Raw genomic sequence first — 20,896 nt, 5'->3', positions numbered from 1 at the left:
TTTGTTTTTGCACTTGCAACCCCTAACCACCAGAGGGCAGGCAGTGATGGCTTTCCCTCACATGGTCAAAGATGTGACCCAGGATGGCCCATACATATTTCAGTGTGACCACTTATTATCTGACAGACCACTGAGAGGTCCACTTATTTTTTATCAGGTCAGATCAAATTCAAACCAGAACCTGCAAGGAGAACAAAAATAAGACTTCAAATCATACCAACAAATCTACTAACTGTGCTATAAATAGAAACTTTGTTTTTGAGCCATTTTTCCTTTTTATACCAAATATCTCTAATGTTACGATAAAGATATTAAAAACACACTGACTATTTGCCGTCAGGTAGGAGCATCTCATTCAGGCAAACTGGCTGCTTTCAGATTACACTTTGATTATTTGAACACATAAGAAAATTAAAAGCTAAGTTAAGAAAAGCAGTTTTAAAAGTTATTTAGAATCCAAAACAATTCATAATTTTTCTCAATAAAACACATGTTCTTGATTCTCATACTGCATTCTGCATTTTTAGTCCATTTCAGTCTGATGTCTAATAACGCTGTGGTTTAAATAAGAATATTTTGACAGAAACATGTAGAAGAGCCAAAACTTCAAATACAAAAGTGACACTTTATTAATCTTTGGTCGTATAGCATCATTTAAAAATGGCACATAGTCTCTCTTTGGTATAGCTGTTATTTTCATTATACAACATTTTAATACAGTCTAGATTAACAAGTTAAATGTGGGGCAGTTAGTGGTTTGGGTGTATCATGTATGTAGGAGTAAATTCAGTGTGGTAGGATTTAGTCTCTGTTCAAGACTCAACTGAAAACTCCAATATACCAAGGGCCTCATTCATAAAACATGCATAAGCACAGATTTAATCTTAAAATGTGATATGTGAATTTGACATACCTGGAAATGATGATGAGTGTGAGTTCCCACCCTGTCAGGCATTACTGTGTGTGTCCTGTGAGCACTGTGATTTTATAAATCAGTCATGTGCAAATGCTGAAGTTTTACCTTAAAGGAATCGATTTTTCAAAATTTCTGAATTATTCATTTGTTGAGTTGTGAACAAAATCATTCAGAGTGGTTTGATGTGAAATGGTTTATTGTAGAGAAACTTCCTGACTCAGATTTCTTTATAGTGGTGATGCGGGGGTCACAATGTCTACAACACAAATATAGCCATTTTATTTATCAAAACTACCAGTGAACCTGCACCTGTCTTCTGTTTTTCATATGTAAAGTTGTTAATGGTAAAGTTGTGTTGAATCCAAAAAAAAGCTTTCTTTGGGGGCAGTGGGTTCATTACCATTTCATATAATAACTGTCTATGATGTAGCTTTCAGAGGTTTCATTAAAGTCTTCAGACGTCTGGTTCCTGTCACCACCACTTTGAAAAATTTAGACTCAGGAAGTTTCTCTAGAATCCAGCATTTCACATCAAACCATGCTGAATGACTGTTCACATTTTAACTATTTAATTACACATACATTTTGGAAAACTGGTGGAATTCCCCTTTGATTACAAATTTAGAATGAAATTCAAGTATGCTTTATAAATACGGCCCCAAGTGTTTCCCAGTCCTGCACAGCAAGGTTTGTCATTTTCCTGTTCTGACACAACCATTCAAACCCATTAACCTCTTATTCTCCAGGGGATATTTTGGTTTTTCCATCTGAATTTGCATGACCAAATCATAAGGCAAATTTTTCAGTAACTGCATGAATTAAATGTAAATTTTTACTTACAATTTACTGCTGAAAGCCAAAAATCTTGGACGGTCTTTGTATTTTTCTATAAAAATAATTTTTACAGAGTATATCACTGAAGAGACGCCGTCTGTTTATAGATTATAGTCCAGATTTGTGGAAAAATGGGTCGACTTTCAGTAGATAGTTCAGCATCTTTTATTATAAGGGTTTAAAATTACATTACCCATCTATTTGACTGGAAAGAAGACAGTTACAGCTCTCATATGACCCCCACCTTTTGAATGTAGCTTATGAAATATGAAAGTCATGAAGAATATGACGAAGTGCGTTTTGGAACCACCGGTGGTCTCAAGGAGCTGAAGAGTATTTGAACCCACACTTCACTGCTTCACTCTAAGAACTACATATATATTAGTTTCATAATAGTTCAAGGATTTGTAGAAAAAGAAACTGTAGTTACTGAATGATACTGAAGTGTCAGGATCAGCGCTGTCACTATTACTCAATTAAACATGTTTTAATCAAAATTTACCTTCTTGGTGAGCTGGCAGAGATTAATTGGTAATTTGCATAATGCACATTTTAAATTCACCCACTGCTTTCTCATACATGGATTTTTCACCACATATTGTTTTCATTGTAATTTTTTAAGGGCTTTATAAAGGCTTCCTAGTTTTTCCTAATCATTTAAAGACTATTCATAGATTATTTATGTTTATTTAAAGCCGCAATTTGTACTATAAAGTAGCATTACGTCAGGAGAAGAAAATTTGCATCGAGTTGCATTTCTCGGGATTTTCTTGGACCATATTATACATCTTTACATATTAATGTCACAAGCACGGGCTCAAAAAGAAGGTCTGGCTCGATGTTTATGATGACAATAGTAGGTCATTCACTAACATCATCAAACATACTGATGCTCAGTTCTGACTGAGTTCTCTTTGAATACTCTTTCAAAGTGCTGACAATCATCAGATTGATCTGCTCGGGGGAGGGAAGCAGGGAAGGGACGTTACAAAATGTTCTTCTGCACATTGAATGCAATTACACATTTTCACCAGAGAGGTCTCCAAATTCCCAGATCTCACATAGTGCAGGTTTAAGTCCATTGTTACTGTTTAGCTTTTTTAAAATCAGTAGATTACTAGACGACTGATATTGAAAGAGACATCCCTGTTAGTGGGCTAATAAGCCTACAGTTTAAGATGTTAAAAGGGGAACTCCATCGATTTTTCATAATGTCTGCATAATTAAATGGTTAATATGTAAACAAAGTCATTCAGAACAGTTTGGGGTTAAATGCTTCATTCTAGAGAATCTTGCCAAGTCAGAATTGTTCACAGTGGTGGAGATAGAACCAAGATGTCTGAACTGTTTAACGACTCTTAATGCTCCCTAACAGAAAATTATTACATGAAATGGTTATGAATTTGGCCTAAAATGTATTGTAATCAATTTATTTTAATCTATTCATGGTGGAGGGAGACATGAATGGGGTATAATGCAAAACAGTCCCCAAAGAAAACTCTTTTTTTCAGATTTACTACTATTTTACTCTTATCACCATTAAACTCAGAAGACACATGTAGGTTCACTGGTGGTTTTGGATAGTAAATAAAATGGCTATATTTGTGTTGAAGACATTGGGACACCTGGTTCCTATCACCACCACTGTAAAGAGATCTGAGAGGGTAAGTTTCTCTACAAATTAACTATTTCACATCAAAACAGTCTGAATGACTTTATTTATATCTCAATCACTGAATTATGCAGACATTCTGAAAAATCGGTGGAACTCCCCTTTAAACTAATGAAGTGCTTGGTAATAAGCTGATGAGTTGAGTCTGGAGTGATAGAACTGGGAAAATGCTACAATGTTCACTGCAGCTGGACTTGAGACCAGAACTGGGAAACATTTGCTTGACAGAAGACAGAAGTGTGGAAACTATTACTAATGTGCTTTCTGTCCCCCAGCACAGAAGGCTTACTCCCAGAATCTTGGTTAAATTGAGCAGAAAGTGGCTTGTCATGGTGCAGCTACAGGCAGGTGCTGTAGCCTGTAACTTTCTGGCTAAGTTCAAGCAGGATGTCTTCGGCCGCCTTCTCCAAGCGCTTCAGCTCCTCCGCGCGCTCTGCCAGAGTCCGCTGGTTTACCGAGAAATCTCTCTCCAGCTCTGAGAAAGAAAGGGAAACAGAAAGATAGAAAGTGTGTATATAGAGGGTTCTACTGAATTAGTTCAAAATGTGGTCCCAAAGTAAAAATATTTTTAAATAAAATATTGTAAGAAATATTTTGATTTGACATTTAAGTTTATTTTTTAAATAAAAAACTATTTTAAAAAATGCTGTCGCACATTTTCATGTTACTACTGAAACACAAAAAAGTATAGTCCATAGGCAGAGCCTTATAGCCACACCTCTTCATTTTAGACCACCATGTGTATGACTTTTGATTACATTGTTTGGTTCAGTGTTAAAAATGTCAATGCCAATAACAAAAACTGCAGAGTAGCAATATTTTATATATTTTCATGTTAAAATGGGGTGTGCAAGATCATTAATCTGGTGAGAAGCAATGGCCATGGCAAAATGTCACAGTACACAGTCACAGTGAATCTCATATAAGCTCACAGGAGAAAAAAAGTCACATGCATCATTTCTTTTCTTATACTTATTTATGTGTCCCCTTGCCTTAATGAAAGTGCCAGCACTGTCAGGTACGGATTACACCAGTCTCTTGACTAATGTAATTTGTCCATACTATCCCACTCAGCCACAGAGTTGCAGAGTTTGTGTGTGTGCCCTTTTCAGCATTCTACCTGCTGTTTCAAACTGAGAACTGGAATTAAAGTTTGTTGGTTTTGCTGGTCAGTCAGAGTGTTCAGCTGCGGTGGTTTTGCTGGTCAGTCAGAGTGTTCACTGAGGTGTGTCATCATGTCTGCTGAGCCAGTCACATACAGACACCTTACATTTGCCATCCTGGAATGTGTGAACGTTATGTTCTATTTGGACAAGACATACAAAGTTAATGGAAAAGTGAGCTAAAATGGAGAGGAACTCCTGACAGGATTGGCAACATCATTAAGGCAACTGAATGCTTATCCAAATATTAGTGAAGAAACGATGCATGTGGCTAATTTATTGCCAGTGATTCTTGGCGTCAATTTCTCACATGTAACACTGTAAATGTTACAAATGTTTGTACCATGGTACAAGGTCTCTGTGTTTAGCCTAGCAACCTGATGTTTTAGTCAGCATTTAGCAGGTATGTTTAATAGCTCAAATGGCCAGGTCTGCTAACCTTACTGCAAAACACAAGAGCCTTCATGTACCACAGACATGACTGAGAAGTTTGTATAAATGTGGTTAGGCTATCCACAGCAGAAAATAATTAACAGAGACGTTAAACTGACTGGGCAGTGATTTAAACCACAGTGGCTAAACAATTTTCCTTTACTTTTGAATGACAGACGCAGTTTTCTTAATGAATAAAAAAAAATCATGCAGTTCCTTTGTACTACTGAATTTGTTGAACAGCACCTATTAGACAGATGACTGACCTTAATGCGACAACAATTCTAAGGCTGAAATGATTCTCAACAGTTGTCATTCAGAATAAAAAAAGTACCAAGTAAAGTTAATGGACTGATCTTTTTTTCCGTCTCAGCTAGCTAAATTCTTTCAACAGAATAATATCTTCCTCTCCAGCCCAAACAAAACACGTTCAGCCACAGTACTACAAAAGCAAGCGTCAACTTTGACTATGCCAGTTTAGTCATATGTACACTGCGCATGTGCAAACATCTGTGTGTGTGCAAGTTTAAGCTTAATGTGTGAACTATTAACAGCGTCAACAATTCACACCAGGGAACTTGCATTACTAGAGGAGGACAAGGCTTATTAAGGAGCATGTGAACTTGGAAATACATACATATGTCTGCAACTCAGCAGGCAATACAGCCATCTCTGAGTAGATGGATGTGTGTGTGTGTGTGTGTGTGTGTGTGTGTGTGTGTTCACCTCTTAGTTTCTGTAATTTGCTTGTAGCATCTTCCAGAAGGTCCTTTGCCTCCTGCTGTAGTTGCATTGCCCTCTCACGTGCCATGGATACACCCACTGCCTTCTGCTCTATCAGTCCGCTCACTAACTTGAAGTTAGGTTCCACTTCCAACTCTAACGCCTAATAACACAAAAACACAGACACACATACACACACATACACACACACGCACACACCCCTGATCAGTGCTATTATACTACTTGAATTTGTTGATGCAGAGCACCTTATTATACTTTACTAGGGGTTTGTACGCTTTTAGCACTCAAGTAGCTCTTCACCTCAGTGACACATGTCCTTGTTCCTTGCTTTTGATAGTTTGCATTCATGTCTTCCTTCCTTCCTTTCTGTGGTAATGTCTGTCTGTTCTTTATCAGAGCTAAATTGAATATGGACCATGGGTTTTTTAATGTGGGCCAAAGAACCTTCACTAGTTTAGCATATCACTGTACAAAATTTGGATGCACATATATCAGGCCACTTTCTACAAGCAGTGACAAACGTTCATAGTATTCTAGACATTAGGCTACAGTGAATTTTGGAGGCTATGCTACAGTGAGTGACTGCTAAAAAATAAAAGAATCAAGTACTGTAAAATTGTAAAATGATGTACGGTGGTGATGTGTGTGTTTGTATGTGTGGGCATGTTGGGCAGTAGGAAACACTCAGAAGAAGGCCTAATGATCTCTGGAAACTAAAAAAATGCAGGTATGTGAAATTGTTGTCTACTTTTTAGAATAATTCTGCAAGTATTGTAGAAGTTTGGATGTCCAATCAGAATTATTTTCTTCGTGGTATCTGGGTAGATTTAGACAAGCAAGATTGGTTAGGTGTTACTTTCTAGATCAGTCATTTTTCCTTTCCTTTTGAAGATGCTAAAACCTCTATGAGAAAGCAAAAGGCAAACAAATCATGTCACTGGCGAAAGTTCGCAAATATCAAAAAGAGCGCAAATTCTCGCCATTCGAAAAACTTGCGTTTGGTGTGCAAGATATTATCAGTGTCATCAAATGAATTTACTGAATTGTGTTCAATGTATAAGGCCTTCAGGCTTCACCTGTCCAAAAACAGCAATCAAGTAACTACTGCTCTATGATGTATGGTCTAAGTTCTTTTTTGAAACTAAACAAATTATGCCATCAGTTGAAGGTTAAACAAATATGCATCTAAACCTTTTGAACTGAGCCAGACTTTATTTATTAGTGTTTATGACAGGTTACATTGATTATTGTATTATATTTGTTTGCACTTTAAGTGATCTGGTCGTAAAATCTCGGTCGGTTAAGAGTGGGCTGTGAATTAGAAGCAATTTCATAGAAGAACCACTTCAGCTCAGTCAAGAACCATTTTTGCTTCAATAGTCATGGTTTACTACCGGTTTGTGGGGTTGGGGTCTGATGCCCGGCCCCACTTCAGAAATACATTACATGGTTCATGGTAGCGAACACTCTCCTGGCCGTTTCATTTACCCGTTTGGTTTGCGCGGTGTCTTCAGAGATGTAGTCAGTTTGTCTCTTAGTAACATCTGCAATGTTGGAGGTTTCCAGAGTTTTCTCTCTGACCACACGGACACCCTTCTCCAGATCAAGCAAACGCTGAGTGCCATTACTTAACTTAAACTCTGATGCAGCCGTCTCTGACTCCACCTGCAATACAGACACACATACACACATACACACACATAGTTTGCATGCCATGAACATTTCTAACTGCAGGTATGACTGTGTCTACCAAAGGACAATCTAGAGGCCAGTAAAGAACACTAACACAAGGGCATTCGTTACCCTTGTGCATGAAGACACACAAACAACATGGTACAGCACATACAGAAACATCCACTCACAGAGGCCAATTGCTGTTGTGTGTTGTCGAGGTCACTCTTGGCTGCTTTCAGGCTGTCATTGGCTGCAGTCTGAGCATGCTCAGATTCACTTAATGCAGTCTTCACCCCATCAGCCTCTTCCTTCAGCTCGGAGGCCTTTTCACTACAGCACACACACAAAACATACAAAAAGTCACAATGCACACTAATGTTCAAACATTTGAAAACAATCAATTTGCTTAGAGGTAAATGCATAAAATCCTTCTAATTTGCTAATTCTGTGCAACTTCTTAGGTTTCCAATCATTTGTAGGAAGCTAAATTACTTAAAATAATAATAAAATATACCTTGTGTCTGGTTTTAAACTGATACTGTATTAGATGTATGAAAAGTAACACAACATTATATTATAATACTACGTGTTTGAGTTTTGTGTGCACACCTGATGGTGCGTGCCTGTTGCAGCAACCTCTCGGCTATTCGGGCTTGGTCAGCACTTTCAGCAAGAATGTTGTCCACACTGGTCAGATTTGCCACATGCTGCCGAATCTCCATGGTTATATTCTTTAGCTCATGGGCCTCCACGGGCATCCTCAGCTTCAACACCTCATCAGCCAGAGCCTCAATACGCTCCAGATTTGTTCCATCTACATACACAGTCGGATCGTCAAGTCCATTTACCTAATGATCTAATGATTTATTAAAGGGCCGATCAAATGTTTTGTCTTGGGGGCCAAATTGTAATGCTTGTGGATGATTGAAAAGACAAAACAATATACAAATAAAGAAGATAAGAAGGCTTCATAATTGAGTTTTTAAAACAATATTTTTTTCTAAATACTTACAGATACCGCGACCCAGAAGGATAAGCGGTTTAGATGATGTATGTATGTATGTATGTACTTACAAATACAACTTAAAAAAATGTGTGTAATAAGTTATATTTGGTCGAGATGCATCGTAATGAAAATCCTTGACCGAAACCAAAACTGAAATTCAACACACACTCGGTTGAAAATCAAAGCTAAAAGCTGATAAGTAAAAAACATTTTTCATAAAATATATCTACTAAAACAATTACAGAATATAGACCACAGTATGGGCCACAAAATCCAAAGGCATTTCAAAAACAGGCTGCAGATGGCGCTGTTGTGCTTGCAGGGACTCTCCTTTTAGCTTCTGTGTTTTTTGCTGTATTCTGCATATCAAGCAGGATGTTACTGATGTGTAACCAATCTGTAATGGAGAGGGTTTTGGGGTGTGGTATCCCTTCTTGATACTGAGCATGAACAGATACTATAAATTGCTGGTTTAATGTCACTTATTAAAACCCACAAATAGTTCCACACAACATTTTCACTGCTGATCTGCAACTGCTCAAACTGTTTAAACACGTTTGCACTGACCAACACAGGAGAGCCAAGGAAATAATAGTTGTCACTGTTTCTCTTTTTCATTACCATTAAAATAATTTGGTGTCATTCTCTTTCAGCCAAGAAAAATGGTACATCCCTAATATATTGGTATATATGTTTGCTCTTTCATTGGGTGAGGGGGTCATTTATGAGTAACTTTCTGCCAGGCCAAATCAAATGTTCTCATGACTTCGGCCTGCAATCCACATTTTGGGCAGCATTTATTTATAACATTAATAATACAACTAAATTTGCGAAAAAAAAAAACAAAATACACCTGTATTATATACATGAAAGTGTGTGCTTACTTGTAAGAAAGTCTCGTATTTCCTGAATTAGCTCTCGTAGCTCTTGATTGGTCTGCTCAACTCTAGCTTTGCTCTGATTGGCCTTTAGTAGGACATCATGAGCGCTGTGTTTAGCCTCATCTGCACGGCCACGAGCATCAGACACCTGTATCACACAAGGGCACGCATTAACAGAGAAGTGTAGACAGATTCTGTTATTAGTAACAGTAAGCATTAAACTGCATGCTTATTATTCCATTAATCATAACACTTATTCAATAAGCGCTATGAATTATTCAGTATCTACTATGCAATGTCTAAGATGTGCATAACATACCATAATGCCATTATATTACTATGTAATGTGACTGCAATTTATATAGCAATATAATCACATCAGTGAATTCTGGATTCAGATTTGTTTAGAGATCAGCCTGCATCGTTTATGTTTGTTGACATAACTCATTTAACGCCAACAGAAACCTGTCAGGAACATGTGAGATTTATAAGGAATGATATTCCTTGGTAAATGTCTCTTTTGCATATATTCTGCCATGTTATTCTCGGAAAAGCTTATATTACAATAACATTTAAGAAATTATATATTGTGCAGGACTAGTGAAAGCATACCATCCTGTGGAGCTTTTCCACTTCCTTCAGTGAGTTCAGGATGTCCTGGTCCAGGTCTTTAGCTTTGCTCCACATTTCACTGCTCTTCGTGATCAAACCCTGACAGTTCTCACCACCGCACTGAGGCACTCCGTCTTCACCTACACACCCCAAACCTCCACAGTCTCCACAGCTATCTGGGCCAGACACCCCACCACACACCTTCAGAGACAGAATGAGAGGGAGAAAGAAAGACAACAAAGATGGGGTTAAGGATTGCTATTCATCAATGTCACTGCTGTCATTGCAGTTTAAGATATAAATTATATGGCCGAAAGGATGTGGACATCCTGAAAAACCTGAACTCTATAATTAGGCGGGCTGTCCACATTTTGGCCATGTAGCATACATCACCTGTCAAAAGCCTGGACACATCTACCCTTTTCCAGATGTTAGAATAATGCGGACATCAAAACTATGAAATACCACATCAAATGGCAAATGAAAATTTAAAGCATCATTTTTTAGGGTATAAAACCTTTCCATTATGTGGAAGTTCTTTAAACTTTAAAAGGGTTCTTGATTATTTACAAAATTGGTACTTTAAAGAACCGTGCACTAAAAGGTTCTTTATGGAGACAAAAGTAGCTCTTTTATAGCATCCATGACAAAGAAAATATTTTGGCACCTTTATTGTTTCGAGAGTACGTACAACTTTAGTCATATAATCTTTTTAGAAGGGACAATGAAAAGAGAAACACAGTGATTGTTATGAATCAATGTTTCACATGCCCTAGATTGATACGACACCTACATCCACTAGTAAATTATTTTTGGCTGAGTTACCTGATAGCTGTGTTTTGACAGGTCATCCTGCTCCAGTTCCTTGTTCAGCTTGTCCAGTCTCTCACCCTGCAGCCGCTGCTTCAGCTCAAACTCTGCCTGTATGGCATTTAGTGTGGTCTCTGCGGCTTGCCGTAGGCCTGTGGATTGCTCCACTGGGCTGAGGGGGTCAGTGGTGGCCTGAGTGGCTCGACTCTCCGCATCCACTGACTGCTGATAATATTCTCTAATGCTGTCTGCTGCACCTGAGGAATGGTGAATTGAACACAAACATTACAGATGAACAGTAATAATGATTACATGAACATACTGAACATAAAAACATGAATAAGGTGTACTATATGTATAACCACTATTGGTGTCAATGTAGCTGCAAATTTTTCTAACATCATTAATGCATTTTCCTAGTTTGACCCTTCAAAACATCTATAGTTCCAGCTTGAAATCCAACTGCTCATGCATTCTGTATAGGACTGTGCGAAAGCAGCTCTCTCATTCAAATGCAGCTTTAAAATGGAAAGTTCCATTTATGGCTCTCTAGATAAAACTAAAGTTACACTGTGTCGTAAGTATTATTTACAAACAAAATACACAGCTGATGCTGCAATATCAGTAATTCGTTAGCAAAAGGCTACAATCGCAAAATAATTGGAACATGCAGCCACTGTTGCTCTTACTGGGTGTTGCTAATGAAAATTAGACATTGCGTTCACTTTATTTTCACATTCACCCTGAATTTCATGTTCAGTTCATATGAACCTGATTTCATTAATTTATGGAAAGCAAAAATGACATTCTAATAAAGCTTACTTGTCCACTCATATAGCTGTAAACAACAGACTGCTTTTTTAGGGTGAAGTTTGAGCAAATAAAACAAGTGAAATTTACCACAATTAACTACACAAAAAATGTAGTGTAATGTTATTAATCCCGATTAATATTTGAATCATTTGACAGCCCTAATGAGCACACAACAACAACAACAACAAATACTACTACTACTAATAATAATACTATTAATAATAATAATAATAATAATAATAATAATAATAATATATGTGAAGATTAATAAACAGGTTGAATAATACTTTACCGCGGAGGTCAGAGTGTTTGATGTGCAGCACCTGCTGCTGTTTCTCCTCTGTGCTGTCTTGCAGTCTCTGAGCCTCTTGAGTTAATGTGTTAAGCTCATCCACAGCTTTGGCATGTTCTGCAGAAACCTGATTCACAGTTGCCTCTGAACGGTTCAGAGAGTGCTCCAGAGCCAACTTCATCTCACTGTTCATTTTTATAGATAACAGTTTATTAATCCTCAGTGGGAAATTTAATTTAAGCATACAAACAAAATAACATATGTACACTGCTGTTCAGAAGCTTACAATCACTGTTTGAAATGTTTCCAATTTGATCGCAGACAAATGTAGAAATGATTGTAATATGTTAGTCGTATGCAAAGGTTTGTACAACCCTGGTCAAATTGTATGTTTTGTTGATTTTCTAAGTGAAAATAAGTTAACACATCCTCCACGGCGAACACACTTAAATTTTCCATTTTTCTGCTAATTTAGTGCACAATTTCTGTATATTTGCTGAGTTGCACAAATTGGAAAAAAAATAAAACATAAAATATAAACTGTGCCATAATTTATGGGCAGACCACAGTTTATGTATTTTATTTTTTTCCCAGTATGTTTAAATTCAGTAAATAATCAGTAATTGTGCATTAAAATTTGCAGAAGTAACATGATGGGAGGTGCCCAAACTGCAGTGCAAAACTCAAGACACTTCAGACTCTGAATGTTTGATCGATTACACAAGGGGAAAACTGTGTAAGTTTGATTTTTTGCCAATCACTTTAACTATGGGTGCTGCACAAGTTGGGCAATGGGCAATACATTTACTTAACGTTTGGTGTCTTGATGTACTTACAAACCCAGTTCCAAAAAAGTTGGGACAGTAGGTGAAATGCTGATAAAAACTGAAAGCTGTGATTAGTATATTCTGTTTAACCTGTTTCAAACTGAAAACAGTACAAAAACACAATATTTCGTTTTACCTTATAAACTTATGAACAAGCATAAATGCATCACCTGTTTGAGGTTTTTGAACATTTCATGGTGTTCCTAGTCTTAAAAACTGCCTTTTTCCCAACTTTGTTGGAATGTGTTACAGGCATCAATTTTAGAATTAGCATATATTTACAAAAAGACAATGTATTAAGAAGTACTGTTCTTGTGAAAATACATGTCAAGGTAGATGCATCAAGCATTTTACCTACAGTCCCAACATTTTTGGAATTCAGTTTGTAGAAAAGATCAAAAGTGGTTATGACAGAAGCACATGTTCTCTATGTGTGTGTGTGTGTGTGTGTGTGTGTGTGTGCGTACACATACTTGGCTTGCTGCAGTAGGTTCTGAGAGTGTGTGAGGGTTTGTTGAGCTTTGTTGTCCTCTATTATCTGAGTGAGCTGCTTGGCTCCACCTTCTAGACTGGATATTGTGTCCTGATAGGCCACTGTCACGCCGGACACTTTGAGGTCGTCCACGGTGTCCGCCAGCCTCTGAGTCTGATTGGTTAACTCTCCCACTGTTACATCCCAATCGCTGAAGCACTGATGACATCGCTGGCAGTCCGGAAATGTTCCTACATAGCCCCGCCCACAAGAGTCACAGCGCTGGCCAGTCACACCCTCCACACACACACACCTGCCTGTCATCTTGTTACACTGTGGAGTAGCAATGCCTTGTGGGTCACAGTCACACGCTGAAAGACACACACAAATCCATTCCATTAAAAAAAGTCAAGCAATAAACAATCAAAAGTTATGAATTTTTCAGGAGCTATTTCTGGAAAGATATTCCATCTAAGATATTTCACTTGCACAAGGAAAAAGAAAGTCAAAAACAAGTGAAGTTTCCAAAAGTGAAGTACAAAAAATATTAATAGATACAGAGAAACTAGGACTCCTAACAACCTTGTAAGACTTGGTAGACCACCAAAACTGTTCAAGTTTTCATCATTGAGAAATAGGAGAAAAGTAAGCTCCCCTCTTGCTTCACATCTGAGGGAAGACAACACTATGCATGAACTCAGTATGAGCTCAGCATTTAAAAGGCAATTTAGAAAGTAAATCACAATTCATAATCAAAATTCATAACTAAAAACTATTTGGATCACACAGTATTTACTGCTGGTTTAAGGAACTATTAAAACTAACTGTTAACACACTTTTAAAGTTTATAGAAATATATGCAAATTATTATTTGGCTCAGTATGAACTGTAAACATTCTACAACACATTCTTCTAATAGAAATTTAATTACTGTAACTGAACTCCTAATCAAAAAGGAATGTAAAGAAAGTCTAAAATGTGGTGTATTCCATGCATATTTAGTATATATTTTAAAACAATTCTGCTCGATAACACTACTCCAGCCCTGCATATATCTAATGGCCCCACATTTGCACAACAAAACTGGTAGGTTTGATAGGGCTGCTACCCGGCCTGAAAAAATGGTTACACTTTACTAGAACCCTGCTACATAACACTGACATAACCATGCTATTAACACAGCATGATGTCATATGCTGTGAGTTGTAATGACAGATTTTGTTCAGTAATACAACAATGTTACCATTATCAGTAATGTACGATGTCATGACAGCTTACAGTCGTATACAAAGGTTTGGATGGTAGTTTGGGAGGCATGTCATGACAATTACTGGTAATGTTAACATTACACTGTTATAGAACTGGACATCTGGACCGCATATGACATCTGCCTTGATATGTTTATGCCATGTTTATTTCACGCAGGGTTCAAGTAAATGTTACCAAAAAAATCTAAGGGACTACTTGTGCTCCAGTCTGTACATAAAACAAGGATAGAATGTGTCCAATTTGTGCCTGAAACTAGAACACAAGGCTCAAAACATCAAATAAAAAAAGTGTTTCTGTGTATGGGTGAGTCGGTGGGGCCTTGTGGGAGTGTGTGTGGGTGTATGGGTGTGTTTTAAAACAGTCAGTGTGCAAGAATGCATGAGAGACCGCTTTTGCTTCTGCTGTTATCACCATATGATGTATGAGGTAAGAGAGCAGAGATGCGTGTGTGTGTGTGAGGGTGAGGGTGTGTGTGTTCAGATGCAGCTGCATTTAGGGGATTCTTTAGGAATTACGGTGGGAATTTGTGAACTGGAGTCTCCTGAGTTTGAATTCCTATGGTTTTCAGCTGGAGCATGACCAAACCTTGTATATCTCTCCATCCCGGAATGTTTTGGTCTGAGTGTGTATGTGTGTGTGAAGGACAGAAACAAGCAAATCAGAAGAAAGAGCAGCAGTGGGAAAGTTACTGCCTAAAATAAACTCTCCCATGTATGTCAACTCTCTTCCTTTCAGTCTTATGTGGCACATTTTGTGCAAAAGCAAACACAGTGCACACATAAGCAGACAAAAACTTCTGCATTAACTGTCAGTCTTGGTAACTGACATGTGTGTGTATGTAACCAGGTTACCAAAATAATTATTTTTAAGGGGCAACTTTTGTCCTTACTGACTGAAATTCAGGGGCATTTTGCATACAAAAGCTGCACTTAAATAACAGCTTAAAGGAGTGGTTCAGCAAAAAATCTAATTTATACAGTTTCCACTTATCTTCCACTTTACTTTATTTTTCTCTGTAAATACATCCCCAGATATTTTCTTAACTGCCTCAAACTGCCTCCAGGTCTTCATTAAGGTCAGACAGACAAGTCCATGTAGTTTGGGACACAGTATGAGCTGTTAAATGCAACGCCCGTTGTCTAAAATTGCTGCCAAAGCTACACGTTGAAGTTTTGTTTATTTTTATAGTTCCCAGCAAGTCTTACTGTATCTTAAACCACATTAGCAAGGCTGCATAACTTTAATCAGGACCTAGCAGTGGTTTCAGCTAGACTTTTAATCTATCCTGACATTTAGGTCCGAACCCAAATACAGACAGAATTTTCTGAGTTTTGAGAATGTTTTGAGTCTGAAGCTGACCCAAGAATAACAAAATTTTGTCCAAGATGGACCCAAACCAGCCCATGATCTCTCAAAGTGCAGAATAAAACCTGACAGCACTGATTACTGTGTAATGACCGTAACAGTGTAGATAAATAAAATATAAAAAATATATAATAATGTGCTATAATAAAATGATCAGTTGTCCAACATTACGTTTAAACTTTACCTAAACAAATGTATTCATCAATTAATGCTTGTAAAAAGCATCAAATGTTTTTAGACTGGATAATGTTATGTAATGAGATGTTAGCTTCACCTGTTCAATACAGTCACGCTCTGCTCTTTTTGTTTTGCTGTTTTGTTTGTGTATCTGTGTTTTGTCAACTCAGCCTAGGATTTTTGTGCAGTCATTCCATGATCTAGTTCATGTCTTTCACTCATTCTTACTCATTCCAGTCCATACTCCAGTCCAGTCCTACTTGTTTCTATGTCACCTGGCAGGAAGGACAAAAGAAACCTTCTCGTCTCCATCAACAGCTTTGGCGTGTTTGATAAAGCGCAAAAATATATAATATGTTTTTTTTTTTGCCCTTTGATTAATTCTGATGCTGGTTTGCGCATCACAATATTTTTTTAGACTCACCATAGCATTTGACTTCTGGATCACCCCAGAACAGTTCTCTACACTCCTCACATGTCCTGCCACCAAAACCAGGCTTACAGGAGCATTGACCCGACAGCTGAAGAACACACACACATGCACAGTGTTCAGTACAGTAGTCTCTAGCAAATATGTATGTGTTTTCCTACTAAGACTGAAAACTGGCTGCGTATTTAAAGTGACAGTTCAGTGTTTACCCGAGATGTGGTCATGTTTGGCATCTGATGTTCGCTTTATGTTTACTTTTCAACCAATAGTTTTTTGTATAATGCTGAATTATAATCGTGGGTCAACCTCAATGTATTTCAAGTTTAAATAATGGTTGACTGAATGATTGATTTCTTTACCTTTGGAACTACAAGGCCAATGTAACTAACAAGACATGGAGTGAAATGGCACTGTTATAAGAGGAACTTAACAATTCCTCCCACCCAATTACAGTGCAGGCAATTGTGCTCTCAGGGACTTCTAGCCTAGAATAGCTGTGGCATCACTAGGAGTCGAAGAAACCTTCTTAGCCAACTGCAGCACTCAAGATCCTGCACTTCACGTATGTGAACAGTTATTCTGTCTATTTATACACACCAGCTACTTTACTACAGTCCCCTAACTCGTAGCTTCATCTTGTTGGGCCATCCTATAGCCCTTCATCCATGGTCAGTGTCTGATCACAGAGCCACTCTTGGCCAAATATTTTTGGGTGGTGGAGCACTCTCAACCTAGCAGTGACACTGATGTGTGTGAAAACCCCAGCAACACCACCTGTACTAGCATCACACACACAGCTGTGCTGAAAATGATCCACCACAAATAATATCCTGAACTGACCAACGATAAATGGAGCAGAGGGAGCTAATAAATTTTATAGCAACACATGGGTTACTGTCTGTACATCTTTTTAGTGACCTATAAGTGGCCAGTGAGTGGAAGTACAACATGGGGACTGTAAGAAAGTGGACAGTGAGTGTATTAACCAGGTTTCGATGTGCCTTTGTGTGTGTGTGGAAAGTAAGGTGTGAGTTACTTACCAGATCACAGGAGAGGCTGTAGGAGTGTGTGGGGTGGCACTGGCATGGCTGGCAGCCATCTCCACTGTTAATGTTCCAGGTATTGGGGGCGCAGTGATCACAGTGGAGTCCCTCCACTCCGGGCAGACAGGCGCACTGACCACTCACACGATCACACTCACACTCACCATCCACACAGCTGTGAGCAGCAGTGCCCAATGGCAGGCACATACACTCTAAACATACACACACAAACACATACACACACAAATAGAATAAGAGTTTAGAGGGTTTTTGTCTGAACAAACACACAGATTTTGGTAACACTTTCTTTTACAGTTTCTGTGTACTTTTATTAAGGTAAGTGTGAAGTGCAAACCCAGTACTATGTAATTATTTTGGGTGACGTGATGGTAAGTTCCGAGGCAGTCTGAATTACATTGAAATGGCTAATTTTTTACCCAAGTATTTTGAGTAAACAGTACAGGGTACTTATAATGTAAAAACATTATATACGTATATATTATGAAGAGTCTTACATAGTATGTACCTGTTTATTACCTATAAATGAAACTGAATCTAGACTGTAAAAAGGAAATAAGGACTTTTACTGTGGTTTTCCTGAGTCCTTACCATTTCCTTCAGAAAACTATTTTTGCACATTGTACAGTCAGATAATTGGCTGGTACTTGGAGGTGTTTCCAAGTTACACTGAAATTTAGTGTATCTTTGCATTTACCTTGGTAATCCAAATAACTATGAGGTATTACATAGTTATACTATGTCCTTTATGAGCTTAATAGCTAAAACCTGTTGGTCATTTCAGTGTAATTTAGTTTGACTATCTTGGTACCTATAATAATTTTAGTCAAAATAATTACACAGCACTTTAGAGATGGTGCCCCACACTTGCTCATTTAATGCCTAGAATATTTTAGCATTTCGGAGTAATTCAGTGAAACTGTCTTGGAACTTACCATCACTCTGTCCAAAATAATTGTCTAGGACTTTGAAGTTTTTACATCACTTTTACCTGCTAGATACCTAGAACTTAACGCAGTGTAAAATATAGCATAACCCTCATTTTAAACTGAAAGACAATACTGTGCTGATGTACTGTTCTACACATTTAAATCAAATTAATTCATTTTCAAAAAATGCATAACTTCTTATGTGCAATTCTTCCCTTCAGAGAAGTCTTTTGTGTCCTTGAGGACCACCCTTGTCTCAGACTGTGCACAACACAGCTGGGACTGAATCATAAACCCAGACACAGGACCCCTGAGAGCTGTGGGGTTAAAATAACATTAAATAAATAATAAAATGCATACCTCACATACATGCAGAACATGGGAAATCAAAGGACTTCACATGCAAGGAATCACAGCAAACACACAAAGGATTATACATCAGAGCCCATGTGTATTATACACTACTGTTCAATAGTTTGGAATCAATGTTTTCAATAATATAAAACCAATCTGGTTGGAGACTACTGTATGAATTGATTTGAATATGTTAAATAAATAGTAGGACACTAGAAAGGTGAAACTAAAAATGAGGAAATTTTAGTTGTGTCCATAATGATGAACACAGTTGTTTTAAAATGACTGAGAAAGTTAAACAGGATCAAGAATGAAGTTAGATTAAAATTAACATCCAGATTTCATCATATTTCATCATTTAAGATAAGGGGAGATTGACTAAAAGGAAGAGAACTTGACAAAACATGAGGTAAATAAATAATTATAATATATTATTTTTCATTTAAAAATTCATAGAATTCTTAAAATATTGAATAACACATTGAAAAATACCTTTTGGTGTCTAGTCTGTAGTATTTGCATTGTATATTTTCTTATTATATATAACATATCACAAATTGTTCGTGCCATCTGATTTCATGTAGTATATATGTAAGTATCTTTATGTAACAAGAGTTTTCTGAGCCCCTGACCCTGAACTTAACCCCAGAAAACAAAAAGAAATGTTATTTTCCATTTTTTTTTTAAATTAAGTGTTTGTAAAAACACTTCACAAAGTCAGGAGCATCATGTTGGTGCTGTAGGATAGTTTTGGTTGTCTCTGGTTTTACTACAAAGCCAAGAGCATTTTGTCCTGAAGATTAACAAAAACAACCACACTTACTCTGGCAGCTCTGAGTGCTGGCATCTCCATGGTAACCAGGGCTGCAGTGCTGGCACCTGTGGCCCTCAGTGTGAAACAGGCATTTGAGGCAGACGCCCGTGCGGGAGTCGCAGGACCCCGGGTCATGCATGTCTATGTTTCCGTTACACTGACAAGGGTGGCACCGTCCACCCACCACCTCCGGGTTGCCATAGAAACCAGGAGCGCATTCCTCACACCTGGGTCCTTTAGAGAGAAATGAAGATGCAGTGAAGCTGTTTGGGTATGTGTGCATGTAGACTCTCTCTCCTTACTTCTATATTACTTCAGGGTCATGAGTGGGTGTTTTACGCTGGGGGTGCTGACATTACTAGCAGCATACAGGTGACATACACCATGACATCATGTTAAGTACTAATTTTTAAAATTGATTTATTTAAATACATTTTACAAGTTTGGATAAGAAGAAACAGAATGTATCATGTATCACAGTTAAGGACATATGACACACCCGTATGACTTCCACTAATACACACCCTGCTGTCTCTGTTTTCTTTTGTTGGACAAACTGTATGCAAATAATCTGAGTGCTGACCAATGAGACTGTTGATGTGATATGCAGAAACCATCTGAAAATTAGACTCAGGGGTGTTAGATCTGAACTCTCCAGGGTGGTGGATCTCCTGGACCAGGATTGGTGCCCTCTGTTCTACAACTATTACCTGTTTCCCTGAATGAATGCACCATAATCCTTCATTTTCATTAAAAATAACTAATTTTAAAAAAATTTCTAGACTAAATATTCCAAGCCTCTGAACCATGTAACCATGTACAAGGCGTTGGTTTCTGAACTTGTCCCATTTTTCACTGCATGTCTGTATTTGGTAGTCATGACATTATTAGCTTCATGATTAAATTTTACCATGTCTGCTGCCGGAATGTAAAACACACTAAATAATATATGTGTATAATGTAAATAATATATACAAATACATTATATAATATAAATTTGTAATGCTTAGAATTTGAAGGCATTTATTTGGCCCCTGAACAGGAACCGTGGCCTAGGGTTGGATGCCTGTATGCTGGTCAGCAGCAGAGGAAGTTAATATGTTGATCATCACCAAAACCAGCATATGTTGTGTTTTGGATGCTGGTCTGCTGGTCAACCAGCATAATCATGCTGGTCTGTGATCCATCCAGCGTGTAATTCATGGGCAAAATTTATGCAAATTATAATCATTTTCTCACAACCAATAAATATCTTACAGCACATGGTGAAATGTTTTGGCTTTGTACAATTAAGGCAGAGGTGCTACAGTAGAGCTTTGTATTGAAACACAGAGCATCACTTTAAAATG

The 20,896-nt window shown here is 37.7% G+C and overlaps 1 protein-coding gene across 1 annotated transcript in view; it reads right to left on the bottom strand.

The window, feature by feature from the left end:
* Nucleotides 1-3,349: 3,349 nt before the first annotated feature.
* Nucleotides 3,350-20,896, bottom strand: part of lamb1b (laminin, beta 1b) — a 45,746-nt gene continuing 28,199 nt past the window's right edge. The window contains exons 21-33 of the mRNA XM_036577299.1: nucleotides 19,557-19,781; nucleotides 17,430-17,644; nucleotides 16,384-16,480; nucleotides 13,150-13,519; nucleotides 11,850-12,034; nucleotides 10,760-11,001; nucleotides 9,935-10,135; nucleotides 9,326-9,470; nucleotides 8,045-8,249; nucleotides 7,624-7,765; nucleotides 7,250-7,426; nucleotides 5,744-5,903; nucleotides 3,350-3,897 (exon numbers count right to left, since the gene is read on the bottom strand). Of these exons, the coding sequence (XP_036433192.1) occupies nucleotides 3,761-3,897; nucleotides 5,744-5,903; nucleotides 7,250-7,426; nucleotides 7,624-7,765; nucleotides 8,045-8,249; nucleotides 9,326-9,470; nucleotides 9,935-10,135; nucleotides 10,760-11,001; nucleotides 11,850-12,034; nucleotides 13,150-13,519; nucleotides 16,384-16,480; nucleotides 17,430-17,644; nucleotides 19,557-19,781 (2,501 nt within the window). The 3' untranslated portion in view covers nucleotides 3,350-3,760. The remainder of the gene's footprint in view (nucleotides 3,898-5,743; nucleotides 5,904-7,249; nucleotides 7,427-7,623; nucleotides 7,766-8,044; nucleotides 8,250-9,325; nucleotides 9,471-9,934; nucleotides 10,136-10,759; nucleotides 11,002-11,849; nucleotides 12,035-13,149; nucleotides 13,520-16,383; nucleotides 16,481-17,429; nucleotides 17,645-19,556; nucleotides 19,782-20,896) is intronic.

The sequence above is a fragment of the Colossoma macropomum genome, unplaced genomic scaffold (assembly GCF_904425465.1).
Source record: "Colossoma macropomum unplaced genomic scaffold, Colossoma_macropomum, whole genome shotgun sequence".
Taxonomy (NCBI): domain Eukaryota; kingdom Metazoa; phylum Chordata; class Actinopteri; order Characiformes; family Serrasalmidae; genus Colossoma; species Colossoma macropomum.
This window is presented reverse-complemented; position numbering and strand designations above follow the sequence as displayed.